The following is a 15875-nucleotide window of genomic DNA, read 5'->3' as shown; positions in this document are numbered from 1 at the left end:
GGAGTTCACAGTCCTTTCTGTTAGTACCACCCAGGACGGAGTTCACAGTCCTTTCTGTTAGTACCACCCAGGACGGAGTTCACAGTCCTTTCTGTTAGTACCACCCAGGACGGAGTTCACAGTCCTTTCTGTTAGTACCACCCAGGACGGAGTTCACAGTCCTTTCTGTTAGTAAGACCAGGACCAAGTTCACTGTCCTTTCTATTAGTAACACCAGGACCAAGTTCACTGTCCTTTCTATTAGTAACACCAGGACCAAGTTCACTGTCTTTTCTGTTAGTACCACCCAGCGCCAGGACGAAGCTTTATCCAAAAGACGACGTTTATTGATATGAAAACCGATCGCATCGCTCTACAGCCTAAGAGCGCCTGTTGTGCAATCCTCGATGTTGCGCAACAGTGAGACGTCATCGAAAATGTCCGCACCCCCCCCTGTTTAGCCGACGAGAACGAAAATCTTAAAACGTTAATAACTCGCAATCTAAATCATCCTGTCCAATTCTAAGAACAGATCTTGTGTCAGACGGCAGTAGATTTAATCCCACCTCCCGTCGTTGTCGATCGGCTCTAGAGTGTTTCGGCTACATCTAGCTACATCTAGCTGCTACATCCACATCCGCGATAACATCCGGTGCGTCGGTAAAAGTGCTCCGCTGCTATGAATCGCTATAAAGCTGATTCAATGGATTAAATAACCCTGGTCTGATTATTGACCAGCATGGAGATGATCTTGATCCGGATGGAGGAGATGGTGATGAATAGTTTATGTGAAAATGAAACGAAAGAATGAGGACAAAAGGAAAAGCAGCGCCAAAGAGACGGAGTACCGGAACTGAAGAGGAAACATGGTCAGAATGGACATAACTGTTTCCTTATATAAAGACCAGGATAGCTGGAAATGCGCGCACAGACAACAAACATGACAGACGTTAGACAATACTATTGTACGTTTGGTCTATTGTGACTCTAACCCTTAGGCCCCGTTTAGACTGCAGTCAACTCTGATTCAAATCTGATCCATTTCTCAAATCTGATCTTTTGGCCCGACCGTTCACAGACCAGATGGGATCTGTTCAGACTGGCAGCCGAATCCAGCCTGAATCAGATCGGTGCCTCATTCAGGTTGGAATCAGATTTTTCTTTTTTTGTTTGTTTTAAGTCTAAACACAAACAAGTCACTTGGAATCTGATCCGATTCAGATCAGGTTGTTGCATTCGGACTGAGGCAGATCTCCTGGAATCAAACGTGAAACCACCTCTGCGTGTGAATAAAGTCACATTAGGTAAAAATCGGATTCCATGTGTGACTATATGAATCATTTACTAAAACATTTCTTAGTCATGAGCCAAAGTTCCTTCAAGGCCAGAAACATATCCCCACAACTCACTAGCCTTGAAGAGGACATTTCTGTTGTCCTACGTGGACAGTAAATACACACGTATGCATGCAATGCATGCTCACATGCACACGCAAACCAGTGTTGTTTTCGTTGACTAAAACTAAGACGAAAAATGTTCGTCGACTACCTATTTTCACTGACAAAAACAAATGGAAACTACATGAAAACTAAGCTACGATGACTAAAACTATAAGACTAAATATACTGACAATTTCGTTGACAAATAAAAACTAGATTAAAATGTTAGGAAGGGACTAGTGGACGAGAGATCCAGTATAAGTCATTTTACACTTGGTTGCATGCTGAAATCGGATCTACAAATCTGATCTACATTACGACGGCATCAAGACCCGCCAAAATAAATTTTAGTCGACTTAATCAAATGTAGATTTAGTCGACTAAAATCTTATGACATTTAGTTGACTAAAACTAGACTAACACTAAGACATTTCAGGTGAAGAAATTTGCTGCCAAAAACAACACAGGTATGCATGCAATGCACGCTCACATGCACATGCAAACGCACGCACGCAGCCACGCATGCACACACACACGCACGCAGCGCACGCACAGACACTTTAGACTTACAGCATTGGGAAGGTACGGATGATGTCATTCGTCTTCGCTGAGCGTCAGTCGGACACTGCCATGGAGGAAACAGACAAACGACATCATGGTGTGAGTGAAATGTTCAAACGTTCCAGTTAACCCATTCTGACCTGAGATCAGATTCATACGAGGTTTCCACTCGACACACACTGGTCTGATTAACCCATTCTGACCTGAGATCAGATTAAAAAAAATGTCAGTCATTCTTCGATTTTTCTAAAATAGCAGACCTACAAGCTCGTAGCGCGCCACTCGGTGGCGCGCTATGAGCTTGTAGATCTGCTATTTTTCAATAGCTAAAGCATAACATGACGCTAACACCAAAATGGGATCCCGTTCAGAATGGGTTAACCGGCCTGAGACCGATTTAAAAAAAGAAAAGACTCCTAGATCCTGACAGTTTTCTGATGAAACCTATAATGTCTCCATGTCAGTTTGTGCTCAACCACTTTCATGTCAAGGACGCCCAGCATCATCTGTATTTGGCTGCGGACCCCCCATCGGACCCCCCATCTGATAACGGACCCCCCATCTGAAAATATGTTGTTCTCCTAGCCCTCTAAGACCCAGCGTTGCTTTTTAGCAACAATTTTATTTTAATTAATTACTAAAACATTTTTTTTTCTCTTCTTTTTTCACCTAAACGTCATCAGTGATGTTCATTGCAATGCCATTGGTCATGATATTTGCATATAAATACCCCCCACAGAGGCTGAAATTCACACAAATAAAAAATTTCTGGACTCTGTGCAACATTTTTTTGCAAAAAATTGCGCCATATTTTCACGATTAAAAAAAAATCAGATGAGCAGATCTAGTTCCGCGCTACGAGCTTGTAGATCTGCTATTTTTCAATAGCTAAAGTATAACATGATCCTTAATCCATTTTGGGCCGGGAACCCATTTTGGTGTTAGCATCATGTCATGCTTTTGGCTATTGAAAAAAAATAGCAGATCTACAAGCCCGTAGCGTGCCACTCGGTGGCGCGCTATGGGCTTGTAGATCTGCTATTTTTTTTAAATCACATTTATAGAATCTGATCTCAGGTCAGAATGGGTTAAAAGACTAACCTGTGTTCTCCCCATGGGCCCGTTGAACCGCATGGACAGAACACTGTTTGGGGCATTTCATTATAAACAGCAATTTCAGGAAATGTCAAAATATTTAAAAACTTCACAATTTTTTGATTTTCACATTTTTCACAGATATATATGATGTGTGCAAATCTTGGACTATTCTTTCCCAGGGGACGTTTTCAACCCAAATCTTTGTCTCTGGGCGTGCAGGTGGAACAACATAGTGGGAGATGGTGGTTCCGTGGCCAAACACATGCACCACTGATACATAGACAGTTAAGAATTAAGGAGACATCTGCAGAATGTACAGAGATGGTTAGAGTTGTCCTGGTACAATCTTTTTTTCTCTATTTGCATCTATTCTCTTTTTATTGATTGATTTTATTCTGTGTTGGTTTATTCATCTGCTGTTGGTAGTCATCATGGCTGACGGTTCACACATTTCTTCGGCCTTGGTGTTTGATATTTTGGGATTTATTTTCTTTTTTGTAATTTTTTGCCAGTCATGGCTGCCAGTTCCCACCTGATGTTGTGTGTGAGTCCAGACTGCTCCAGACCGTACTGAATAACTGCCAGCTTACATAATGTCTTGAGGCTAGGACTGAAGTCTAAGACATACAGGTCACCTGGTCTGTTGTCTCCTCCAAAGAGGATGACACGATCTCCCAGCATGCAACAGCACATATCCCTCATTCCATGTGGGCTTTTCCCCTTGGGCTCAACCTTCTTCCAGGAGGAGGTTTCTGGGTTGAATTTCCACACATCATTGAAGGTCTGTTTTATATTATATATTTTATATTCAATAAATATGTACAGCTCTCCATTGTAGGTAAAGGCTGAATGACCATAGCGTCCGTCTGGACGCAGCTGTGTAGAAGGTGTGTTCATCCAGTGGTTGGTCTCTGTGTCAAACACTCTGATGGTGTTGTGGTACTGACCCCTCCCATAGTACTGACTCCCCCCATAGCCCCCAAATACAAACATCTTTGTCCCGATGATGGTAGCAGAGTGAAGGTATGAAACAGGAGGTGGAGTTCCTCTGGTGTTAATTAAAGCCCAGACAATTGTGGTGGAGTCCAACTTGTAGATGTCATTAGTGAATCCAGTCTGGGTACATCCTCCATGGATGAACATGACCTTCCCCGACACACAGGCTGAGTGGTAGCCCCTCCTCTCTGGAACGGTCCCAGAAACCTGTGGTTTGAACCATGTGTGGGCGTCGACATCAAAGGCATAAAGCACGTTATAGTAACTTGGGTTAGTCCATCCTCCCCAGAGGTAGACGGTGTCTTCAATCAGCACAGCTGTGTGGTCATCACGCATTGAAGGGACCTCAAGGTGGCGTTCTCCTCTTCCAGGGGTCACTGGGGTCAACTTCCTCCAGGTCAAAGACACTGTGTTGAAGACGTGCACATCAATGTGATCCTCGTCACCTCCAAAGGAGTACACACAGTGTCTCACTGTCACAGCTCTCTGATTGGCTGTTCCTGGTCCTCTCAGACACACCGCCCAGCATAACATTACTCACAGCAGTACCACAGTGGAGAAATCCTATTGGTCAATGAGATCCTATTGGTCAATGGTATCCTATTGGTCGATGGTATCCTATTGGTCGATGGTATCCTATTGGTCGATGGTATCCTATTGGTCGATGGTATCCTATTGGTCGATGGTATCCTATTGGTCGATGGTATCCTATTGGTCGATGGTATCCTATTGGTCGATGGTATCCTGTTGGTCGATGGTATCCTGTTGGTCGATGGTATCCTATTGGTCGATGGTATCCTATTGGTCGAGTCCTGATGTGTAAATGCATGGAGCATTTTGGGTCTCCACTTATATTTGTTCAGAGGCACAAACATCACGGAAGGTTTGTCCAATCCGTGAAGCCGATGGTTTGGGTTGACCAATCAAGGAAGACGATGCCTGTTGATCTCACTTATTGGTCACCAGTACTGATCAATGACCATATTAGGGATGATCAACATTATTATGAATACAGTATACGGTTGAAAAAATGCTCCTTCAATGCTCCAGTTTCCTTCCAACACGACCAACACCATGTACTGTACTGTAATTCACTGTACTGTAATTATGCACAGTAACTATGTACTGTACTGTAATGTACTGTACTGTAATTCACTGTACTGTAATTATGCACAGTAACTATGTACTGTACTGTAATGTACTGTACTGTAATTCACTGTACTGTAATTATGTACAGTAACTATGTACTGTACTGTAATTCAGGAGGACTGAATCCATAGTGTCCATCAGTACAAGTGGCCGTCGGTGATTGTCTGCTGGAAATGCCCTGGGAGTTTTCTTCGACGGGTGGCTGGCGTCTCCCTTACAGATAGGGTGAGAAGTTCAGTCACACGCGAGAGACTCGGAGTAGAACCGCTGCTCCTTAGCCTGGAAAGGAGCCAGCTGAGGTGGTCCGGTCATCTGGTTAGGATGCCTCTCGGGCGCCTCCCTAGGGAGGTCCGCGACGCACGTTCCACTGGGAGGAGACCCCGGGGCAGACCAAGGACCACGTCCCACTGGGAGGAGACCCCCGGGGCAGACCAAGGATCATGTCCCACTGGGAGGAGACCAAGGCGCAGTTGGAGGAAATGCATCAACTCACTGACCTTGGAACGTCTCGGAATCGCCCCAGGAGGAAGTCACTAACTAGTTGCTATGGAGAGGGAAGTCTGAGCTCTCTGGTGGAGCTGTTGCCCCCGCGACCCGACTACGGATAAGCGGTTGAAGATGGATGGATGGATGGATGGGTCAATGAAAGAATGGCTCCCCATTTACACTGATGTATCAAATGTACTCACAATCATTGCTTTTAGACATGCTGCAGTGCACACAAGTTACAACACATGGTAAATGGTGTGTGAGGCTGTGTGTGTGTGTGTGTGTGTGTGTGTGTGTGTGTGTGTGTGTGTGTGTGTGTGAGGCTGCGCAACAGTGACACGTGGTTGTGAAAACCAACCAAACACTATTTCCGTGCTCGGACAGACCCAGCCAGCCAGGGCATTTTATTTCACGCATTGTGAGCTTGTAGATCGGCTATTTTCTAATTTCAAACGTATATATAGTGCTGAAGTGGTTACAGTGTGTTTTAAATCCAAATCTACAAAGTAACTAAAGTTTCCAAATAAATGTAGTGAATTAATGAAGTGCAAATGTAGTGGAATGCAAGTAAAAGTATTGGAAATACTCAAGTACAGTACTTAAGTAAATGTACTTAATTACTTTCTAACACTGGATGTTGGTTAGGTGTGACTGGGGTCATTTATTCAATACTCAACTGCATGACGTTGCAGTGACATACATGCACCACACGATGGCAGCAGTGGTCACAAAATGGCCTAAAAAGTATATCTCCTGTGACTGCAGAAACACTGGCCACAATGTCACATGGAGAGAGAGAGAGAGAGAGAGAGAGAGAGAGAACGTCTTTTGAATATTCTTTTCAGCAAGCGGCCATATCCTCCCGGCACCCGAAGCTTCTATTTTGAAAGAAATCCCGGTGCCGATTGTGTTAATAACCTCCGCGTCCCTGTGTGAAGTCCTGAGTTTAAATTCCAACTACATTACCCATAAAACCCGTGTCAGACACGTGTCTGTTTTGCCATTGGGAACTGACGCCCATGTGACTAGTCTCTCTAGACAGACAGACAGACAGACAGACAGACAGACAGACAGACAGACAGACAGACAGACAGACAGACAGACAGACAGACAGACAGATAGGTCACCTGGTCGTGAATGCTCATGGTGTTGATGCGGTCCAGTTTGCTGGTCCAGTACTGAGCCTCTTCATCTGGGATGTCTGGAGAAACACAGACCCTTAAATATCAATGAGGGTTAGGGCCTCCTACCGTGGGGTCCGGGGACCCCCAGGGGTCCTTGAGGGAGTTCCAGGGGGTCCCCAGCTAATCCACGTATGATAACAGCATCCTAAGGTTAGCAAGGAATATCACCTCTAAGACTAGCCATGTGTTGTATGGAGAATATAATGAATATCACCTCTAAGACTAGCCATGTGTTGTATAGAATATAATGAATATCACCTCTAATACTAGCCATGTGTTGTATAGAATATAATGAATATCACCTCTAATACTAACCATGTGTTGTATAGAATTTAAGGAATATCACCTCTAAGACTAGCCATGTGTTGTATGGAGAGTATAAGGCATATCACCTCTAAAACTAGCCATGTGGTGTATGGAGAGTATAAGGAATATCACCTCTAATACTAAGCCATGTGTTGTATAGAATATAAGGAATATCACCTCTAATATAGAGAGTCTAGGTTGCTGCCTTCAGGAAGGAGATCTGGTGTTCCATCAATCATACAATAAGGTCAGACTAAAGAGGTCCTTTGTCCACCAGTCGACTCTGAGGCTTAATCAGGAGTTGTAGTAGCCACAGGGTAATCTAGACGCCGGACATTGCTCTTGTCTTCATGTCTTTGTGGATGTAATAATATTATTGTCTTGTTCCAGATGTGAGTATGTGTGTTCTGCATACTTGGCTGCTGGGTCGCAAGACAACTTTCAGTGTGAACTGACAATAAAGTACTGTATCATATCATATCATATATCATATCATACTCTGAGTGTACACAAATGGAACCAAGCGTGCGTGCGTGCGTGCGTGCGTGCATGCGTGCGTGCGTGGCGTGCATGGCGTGGTGTGCGTGTGTGCGTGCGTACCGAAGGGCAGCTCAAAGCGCGTGTCCAGCAGCACGCGGTGTGGCGTGGGGCCGGTGGTTCCACAGATCTCGTCCTCTCTCATCAGAACCTCAGAGTCCAGAGAGGTCCACTCGCCCTGACCCTCCTGGACGGACGAGAGAGAGAGAGAGAGAGAGAGAGAGAGAGAGAGAGAGAGACACTAAGAACGGAGTAGGGCAACATGCCGAGGGGGGGGAGCAGAGCAACCAGTAGAGCAACCAAACGGTCAGTGATGTCCTTTGATGCCCAGTGAGTTATTAAAGGAGAATTCCATACTAAAAGGCTTTCTTACCTTTCTTTGTAGTTGTTACGTCCCCACCAAAGAGGTCCAGGTGTTATTTTGTGCAAAAGCTCATTATTGGCTATTTCAAGCCCTAAATGAATTGCATTGAATGGGAATTGAATGGGGCTATATGGGGTGCTTATTTCCATCGCTCAAAAATATTATTTGTTTGTATATATCCTCTCTTCATAATGTAAATAATATCCCAAACACTTTACTACTTATTTAGATGGAAATCAGCTAATTGCGTGCGTGCTGTCCAGAGGTATGAGAGTGTGTGTGTGTGTGTGTGTGTGTGTGTGTGTGTGTGTGTGTGTGTGTGTGCACTACCTCCTCAGACTGTAGGATGGTCTCCAGAGGGATCAGTGTGTGTGTGTGTGTGTGTGTGTGTGTGTGTGTGTGTGTGTGTGTGTGCACTACCTCCTCAGACTGTAGGATGGTCTCCAGAGGGATCTGTGTGTGTGTGTGTGTGTGTGTGTGTGTGTGTGTGTGTGTGTGTGTGAATGAGTGTGTGTGTGCGTGCACTACCTCCTCAGACTGTAGGATGGTCTCCAGAGGGATCAGAGCGGTCCCGATCAGAGTGTCCCAGATCAGGCCTTTGTTCCACAGCTCCACCACCAGCGCCGAGTCCAGGTGACTGATCTCACTGCAACACGCACACACACACACACACACACACACACACACACACACACACACACACACACACACACACACACACACACACACACACACACACACACACACACACACACACACACACACACACACACACACACACACACACACACACATTTTATGGTATAGGGTTGGGGTTTAATAATTATGCAGCTGATTGATTCCCTGCTCAATTCTCCGTCAGTGTCAATAACACAGGATTCAGCTACTGTAGAAGATGAAGGTGACGTCAGATGTACAATCTGCTCATGCTCGCATCATCACTGTGCAACTTCTCTTTTTTTTTTATATATATTTTTATCCCACGATTTTGTAACCCATTTTTCACCCCTGCGTCAATCATCTAATGTGATCCTGGGCTCTACACACCCTCCACCAACCTAGTCCCCATATATGGGGGACAAGGGGAGACCAACCTAGTCCCCATATATGGGGGACAAGGGGAGACCAACCTAGTCCCCATATATGGGGGACAAGGGGAGACCAACCTAGTCCCCATATATGGGGGACAAGGGGAGACCAACCTAGTCCCCATATATGGGGGACAAGGGGAGACCAACCTAGTCCCCATATATGGGGGACAAGGGGAGACCAACCTAGTCCCCATATATGGGGGACAAGGGGAGAGCAACGGACTTAACTCATGCTCCCTTCATGCCTGAGTGTCCAAGTTGCTCCTTTACACCTGACAGGGGGGAGTTTCCCTGGTTGGACGTAGCGCGTGGAAGGAACACTTCTCTTTCTAATGGTTTTATCCAATTCTCTGCCCACAGACAGGCTCTCATTGGCCAACCCGGGCTGGACTCCCCATTCCATCTCAGTCGGTCCCATTAGAGTCAGCGAGCTGCACATGAAGGGAGAGATGTCTGGGTGTCACCAGCGTTGATTTGAACTGATTTGACTGAGGCGGTCTTTACACCAGAACGGTGTTCATAGAAAACGGCAGAATAAAGTATCGTTTGCTGGTGTCCCTTTAGACGAGAACGGTGTTTCCAGGAGGTGAAAATAGCTGATCTACAAGTTCACAGAACTTGTAGATCACAGAACTTGTAGATCTGCTATTTTCGGCACACCGCGAAGTATAAATATAATGGCATCACGAAGCCATCAAGGATTTAGCAGACTAAAACTAGACTAAATTAAAATAAAGATCTGATGACTAAAATATGACTAAAACTAAATGGAATTTTATTATACGACTATGACTAAAACTGAATCAGAATTTCACCGTCCAAATCAACACTGGGGTGTCTCCAATTTAAAAAAGCAAAAGGGCTTTAACCCATTCTGACCGGGAACCCGTTTTGGTGTTAGCATCATGTTATGCTTTAGCTATTGAAAAATAGCAGATCTACAAGCTCATAGCGCGCCACCGAGTGGCGCGCTACGAGCTTGTAGGTCTGCTATTTTTGAAAAATCGAAGAACGACTGACATTTTTTAAATCTGATCTCAGGTCAGAATGGGTTAATCAAACCAGTGTGTGTCCAGTGGGAAACCTCGTATGAATCTGATCTCAGGTCAGAATGGGTTAAAAGATGTGTTACGGCACAATGTCAAATCACTGAGAATTTAGGCCTACACAGAATACTGGTTCTCAAGGGAAAAGGTTTGAAAAACACAGTATACCGCTATTCATTGTATAGATATTTCCACTGTTACGTTCTTTGATGATAAATGCTTTTTATATACGTGATGTATTCCCATTCTTTGTTGTTCTTGCTTAATGTAAAGTCGCTCTGGATTAAGAGCGTCTGATAAATGCCTACATTGTAAATTGTATTCAACAAGATCGCTTGTGCTGCAATTGGAGCATGCGTGCTCTCGCGCACACGCATGCACGCACACGCACACACACACGCACGCGCACACGCACACGCACACGCATGCACGCACACACACGCACACACACACGCACACACACACACACGCACGCGCACACGCACACGCACACGCACACGCACATGCACACACGCGCACACACACACACACACACACACACACACACACAGAGTGGGACTTACAACATGAAGTCTTGTTCCCAACATGGCTGGTTTCCTCGGACGGTGATGGTGGTGCTCTTGACATTCTGGACCTTTAGAGTCACATAGGCGTTGAACTTATCTGGAACAGAACAACACATCATTATTATTATTATTATTATTATTATTATTATCACATAGGCGTTGAACTTATCTGGAACAGAACAACACATCATTATTATTATTATTATTATTATTATTATTATTATCACATAGGCGTTGAACTTATCTGGAACAGAACAACACATCATTATTATTATTATTATTATTATTATTATTATTATCATCACATAGGCGTTGAACTTATCTGGAACAGAACAACACATCATTATTATTATTATCACATAGGCGTTGAACTTATCTGGAACAGAACAACACATCATTATTATTATTATTATTATTATTATTATCACACACGCATTAGATTGGATTGATTGATTGATTGATATCCATTAACAGTTTGCAGAATTCAAGCACAAACTCAATACAAAGACTGTCAACTGTGAGTGGACGACCCCAATTAGCATTACACTTGTTTACAAGAGGGTCCACCTTATTAATTAATGTTCAATTCATCAAAACCTTTAGAGACGTACTTCTATATAGTTAAAGAACAGAACAGGAATTCATCATAAAGGAGGTGAAAAGGGAAAGGGACAACACTGTAACGAATGCAACGGGAGACAGTCTGACCACAACACTGTAACGAATGCAACAGGAGACATTCTGACCACAACACTGTAACGAATGCAACAGGAGACATTCTGACCACAACACTGTAACGAATGCAACAGGAGACAGTCTGACCACAACACTGTAACGAATGCAACAGGAGACATTCTGACCACAACACTGTAACGAATGCAACAGGAGACATTCTGACCACAACACTGTAACGAATGCAACGGGAGACCGTCTGACCACAACACTGTAACGAATGGGAGACATTCTGACCACAACACTGTAACGAATGCAACAGGAGACATTCTGACCACAACACTGTAACGAATGCAACGGAGACAGTCTGACCACAACACTGTAACGAATGCAACGGAGACATTCTGACCACAACACTGTAACGAATGCAACAGGAGACATTCTGACCACAACACTGTAACGAATGCAACAGGAGACATTCTGACCACAACACTGTAACGAATGCAACGGGAGACATTCTGACCACAACACTGTAACGAATGCAACAGGAGACATTCTGACCACAACCCTGTAACGAATGCAACAAGAGACATTCTGACCACAACACTGTAACGAATGCAACAGGAGACATTCTGACCACAACACTGTAACGAATGCAACGGGAGACATTCTGACCACAACACTGTAACGAATGCAACGGGAGACATTCTGACCACAACACTGTAACGAATGCAACAGGAGACATTCTGACCACAACCCTGTAACGAATGCAACAAGAGACATTCTGACCACAACACTGTAACGAATGCAACAGGAGACATTCTGACCACAACACTGTAACGAATGGGAGACATTCTGACCACAACACTGTAACGAATGCAACAGGAGACATTCTGACCACAACCCTGTAACGAATGCAACAGGAGACATTCTGACCACAACACTGTAACGAATGCAACAGGAGACATTCTGACCACAACACTGTAACGAATGGGAGACATTCTGACCACAACACTGTAACGAATGCAACAGGAGACATTCTGACCACAACCCTGTAACGAATGCAACAAGAGACATTCTGACCACAACACTGTAACGAATGCAACAGGAGACATTCTGACCACAACACTGTAACGAATGCAACAGGAGACATTCTGACCACAACCCTGTAACGAATGCAACAGGAGACATTCTGACCACAACACTGTAACGAATGCAACAGGAGACATTCTGACCACAACCCTGTAACGAATGCAACAGGAGACATTCTGACCACAACACTGTAACGAATGCAACGGAGACAGTCTGACCACAACACTGTAACGAATGCAACGGAGACATTCTGACCACAACACTGTAACGAATGCAACGGAGACAGTCTGACCACAACACTGTAACGAATGCAACGGAAACATTCTGACCACAACACTGTAACGAATGCAACAGGAGACATTCTGACCACAACACTGTAACGAATGCAACAGGAGACATTCTGACCACAACACTGTAACGAATGCAACAAGAGACATTCTGACCACAACACTGTAACGAATGCAACAGGAGACATTCTGACCACAACACTGTAACGAATGCAACAGGAGACATTCTGACCACAACACTGTAACGAATGCAACGGGAGACATTCTGACCACAACACTGTAACGAATGCAACAGGAGACATTCTGACCACAACACTGTAACGAATGCAACGGGAGACATTCTGACCACAACACTGTAACGAATGCAACAGGAGACATTCTGACCACAACACTGTAACGAATGCAACAGGAGACATTCTGACCACAACACTGTAACGAATGCAACAGGAGACATTCTGACCACAACACTGTAACGAATGCAACGGGAGACCGTCTGACCACAACACTGTAACGAATGGGAGACATTCTGACCACAACACTGTAACGAATGCAACAGGAGACATTCTGACCACAACACTGTAACGAATGCAACGGAGACAGTCTGACCACAACACTGTAACGAATGCAACGGAGACATTCTGACCACAACACTGTAACGAATGCAACAGGAGACATTCTGACCACAACACTGTAACGAATGCAACAGGAGACATTCTGACCACAACACTGTAACGAATGCAACGGGAGACATTCTGACCACAACACTGTAACGAATGCAACAGGAGACATTCTGACCACAACACTGTAACGAATGCAACAGGAGACATTCTGACCACAACACTGTAACGAATGCAACAGGAGACATTCTGACCACAACACTGTAACGAATGGGAGACATTCTGACCACAACACTGTAACGAATGCAACGGGAGACATTCTGACCACAACACTGTAACGAATGCAACAGGAGACATTCTGACCACAACACTGTAACGAATGCAACAGGAGACATTCTGACCACAACACTGTAACGAATGCAACAGGAGACATTCTGACCACAACACTGTAACGAATGCAACGGGAGACATTCTGACCACAACACTGTAACGAATGCAACAGGAGACATTCTGACCACAACACTGTAACGAATGCAACAGGAGACATTCTGACCACAACACTGTAACGAATGCAACGGGAGACCGTCTGACCACAACACTGTAACGAATGCAACGGGAGACATTCTGACCACAACACTGTAACGAATGCAACAGGAGACATTCTGACCACAACACTGTAACGAATGCAACAGGAGACATTCTGACCACAACACTGTAACGAATGCAATGGGAGACATTCTGACCACAACACTGTAACGAATGCAACGGAGACATTCTGACCACAACACTGTAACGAATGCAACGGGAGACATTCTGACCACAACACTGTAACGAATGCAACGGGAGACCGTCTGACCACAACACTGTAACGAATGCAACGGAGACATTCTGACCACAACACTGTAACGAATGCAACGGGAGACATTCTGACCACAACACTGTAACGAATGCAACGGGAGACCGTCTGACCACAACACTGTAACGAATGCAACAGGAGACATTCTGACCACAACACTGTAACGAATGCAACAGGAGACATTCTGACCACAACACTGTAACGAATGCAACAGGAGACATTCTGACCACAACACTGTAACGAATGCAACGGGAGACATTCTGACCACAACACTGTAACGAATGCAACGGGAGACAGTCTGACCACAACACTGTAACGAATGCAACAGGAGACATTCTGACCACAACACTGTAACGAATGGGAGACATTCTGACCACAACACTGTAACGAATGCAACGGGAGACCGTCTGACCACAACACTGTAACGAATGCAACAGGAGACATTCTGACCACAACACTGTAACGAATGCAACGGGAGACATTCTGACCACAACACTGTAACGAATGCAACAGGAGACATTCTGACCACAACACTGTAACGAATGCAACAGGAGACATTCTGACCACAACACTGTAACGAATGCAACGGGAGACATTCTGACCACAACACTGTAACGAATGCAACAGGAGACATTCTGACCACAACACTGTAACGAATGCAACAGGAGACATTCTGACCACAACACTGTAACGAATGCAACAGGAGACATTCTGACCACAACACTGTAACGAATGCAACGGAGACATTCTGACCACAACACTGTAACGAATGCAACGGGAGACATTCTGACCACAACACTGTAACGAATGCAACGGGAGACATTCTGACCACAACACTGTAACGAATGCAACAGGAGACATTCTGACCACAACACTGTAACGAATGCAACGGGATACATTCTGACCACAACACTGTAACGAATGCAACGGGAGACATTCTGACCACAACACTGTAACGAATGCAACGGAGACAGTCTGACCACAACACTGTAACGAATGGGAGACATTCTGACCACAACACTGTAACGAATGCAACGGGATACATTCTGACCACAACACTGTAACGAATGCAACGGGAGACATTCTGACCACAACACTGTAACGAATGCAACAGGAGACATTCTGACCACAACACTGTAACGAATGCAACAGGAGACATTCTGACCACAACACTGTAACGAATGCAACAGGAGATATTCTGACCACAACACTGTAACGAATGCAACAGGAGACATTCTGACCACAACACTGTAACGAATGCAACAGGAGACATTCTGACCACAACACTGTAACGAATGCAACAGGAGACATTCTGACCACAACACTGTAACGAATGCAACAGGAGACATTCTGACCACAACACTGTAACGAATGCAACAGGAGACATTCTGACCACAACACTGTAACGAATGCAACGGGAGACATTCTGACCACAACACTGTAACGAATGCAACAGGAGACATTCTGACCACAACACTGTAACGAATGCAACAGGAGACATTCTGACCACAACACTGTAACGAATGCAACAGGAGACATTCTGACC

The 15875-nt window shown here is 44.7% G+C and overlaps 1 protein-coding gene across 1 annotated transcript in view; it reads right to left on the bottom strand.

The window, feature by feature from the left end:
- LOC308330370 (protein unc-13 homolog B-like) overlaps positions 1-15875 on the bottom strand; it is a gene marked incomplete at both ends in the record, with an annotated part of 66669 nt that overhangs the window by 24150 nt on the left and 26644 nt on the right. The window contains 5 exons of the mRNA XM_080785216.1: positions 1989-2043; positions 6839-6912; positions 7802-7925; positions 8631-8748; positions 10803-10902. Of these exons, the coding sequence (XP_080641342.1) occupies positions 1989-2043; positions 6839-6912; positions 7802-7925; positions 8631-8748; positions 10803-10902 (471 nt within the window). The remainder of the gene's footprint in view (positions 1-1988; positions 2044-6838; positions 6913-7801; positions 7926-8630; positions 8749-10802; positions 10903-15875) is intronic.

The sequence above is a fragment of the Protomyctophum bolini genome (genome assembly GCF_963924005.1).
Source record: "Protomyctophum bolini genome assembly, chromosome: 16".
Lineage (NCBI taxonomy): Eukaryota > Metazoa > Chordata > Actinopteri > Myctophiformes > Myctophidae > Protomyctophum > Protomyctophum bolini.
Note: the sequence above shows the minus strand (reverse complement) of the source record. Positions and strands in the feature narration are given on the sequence as shown.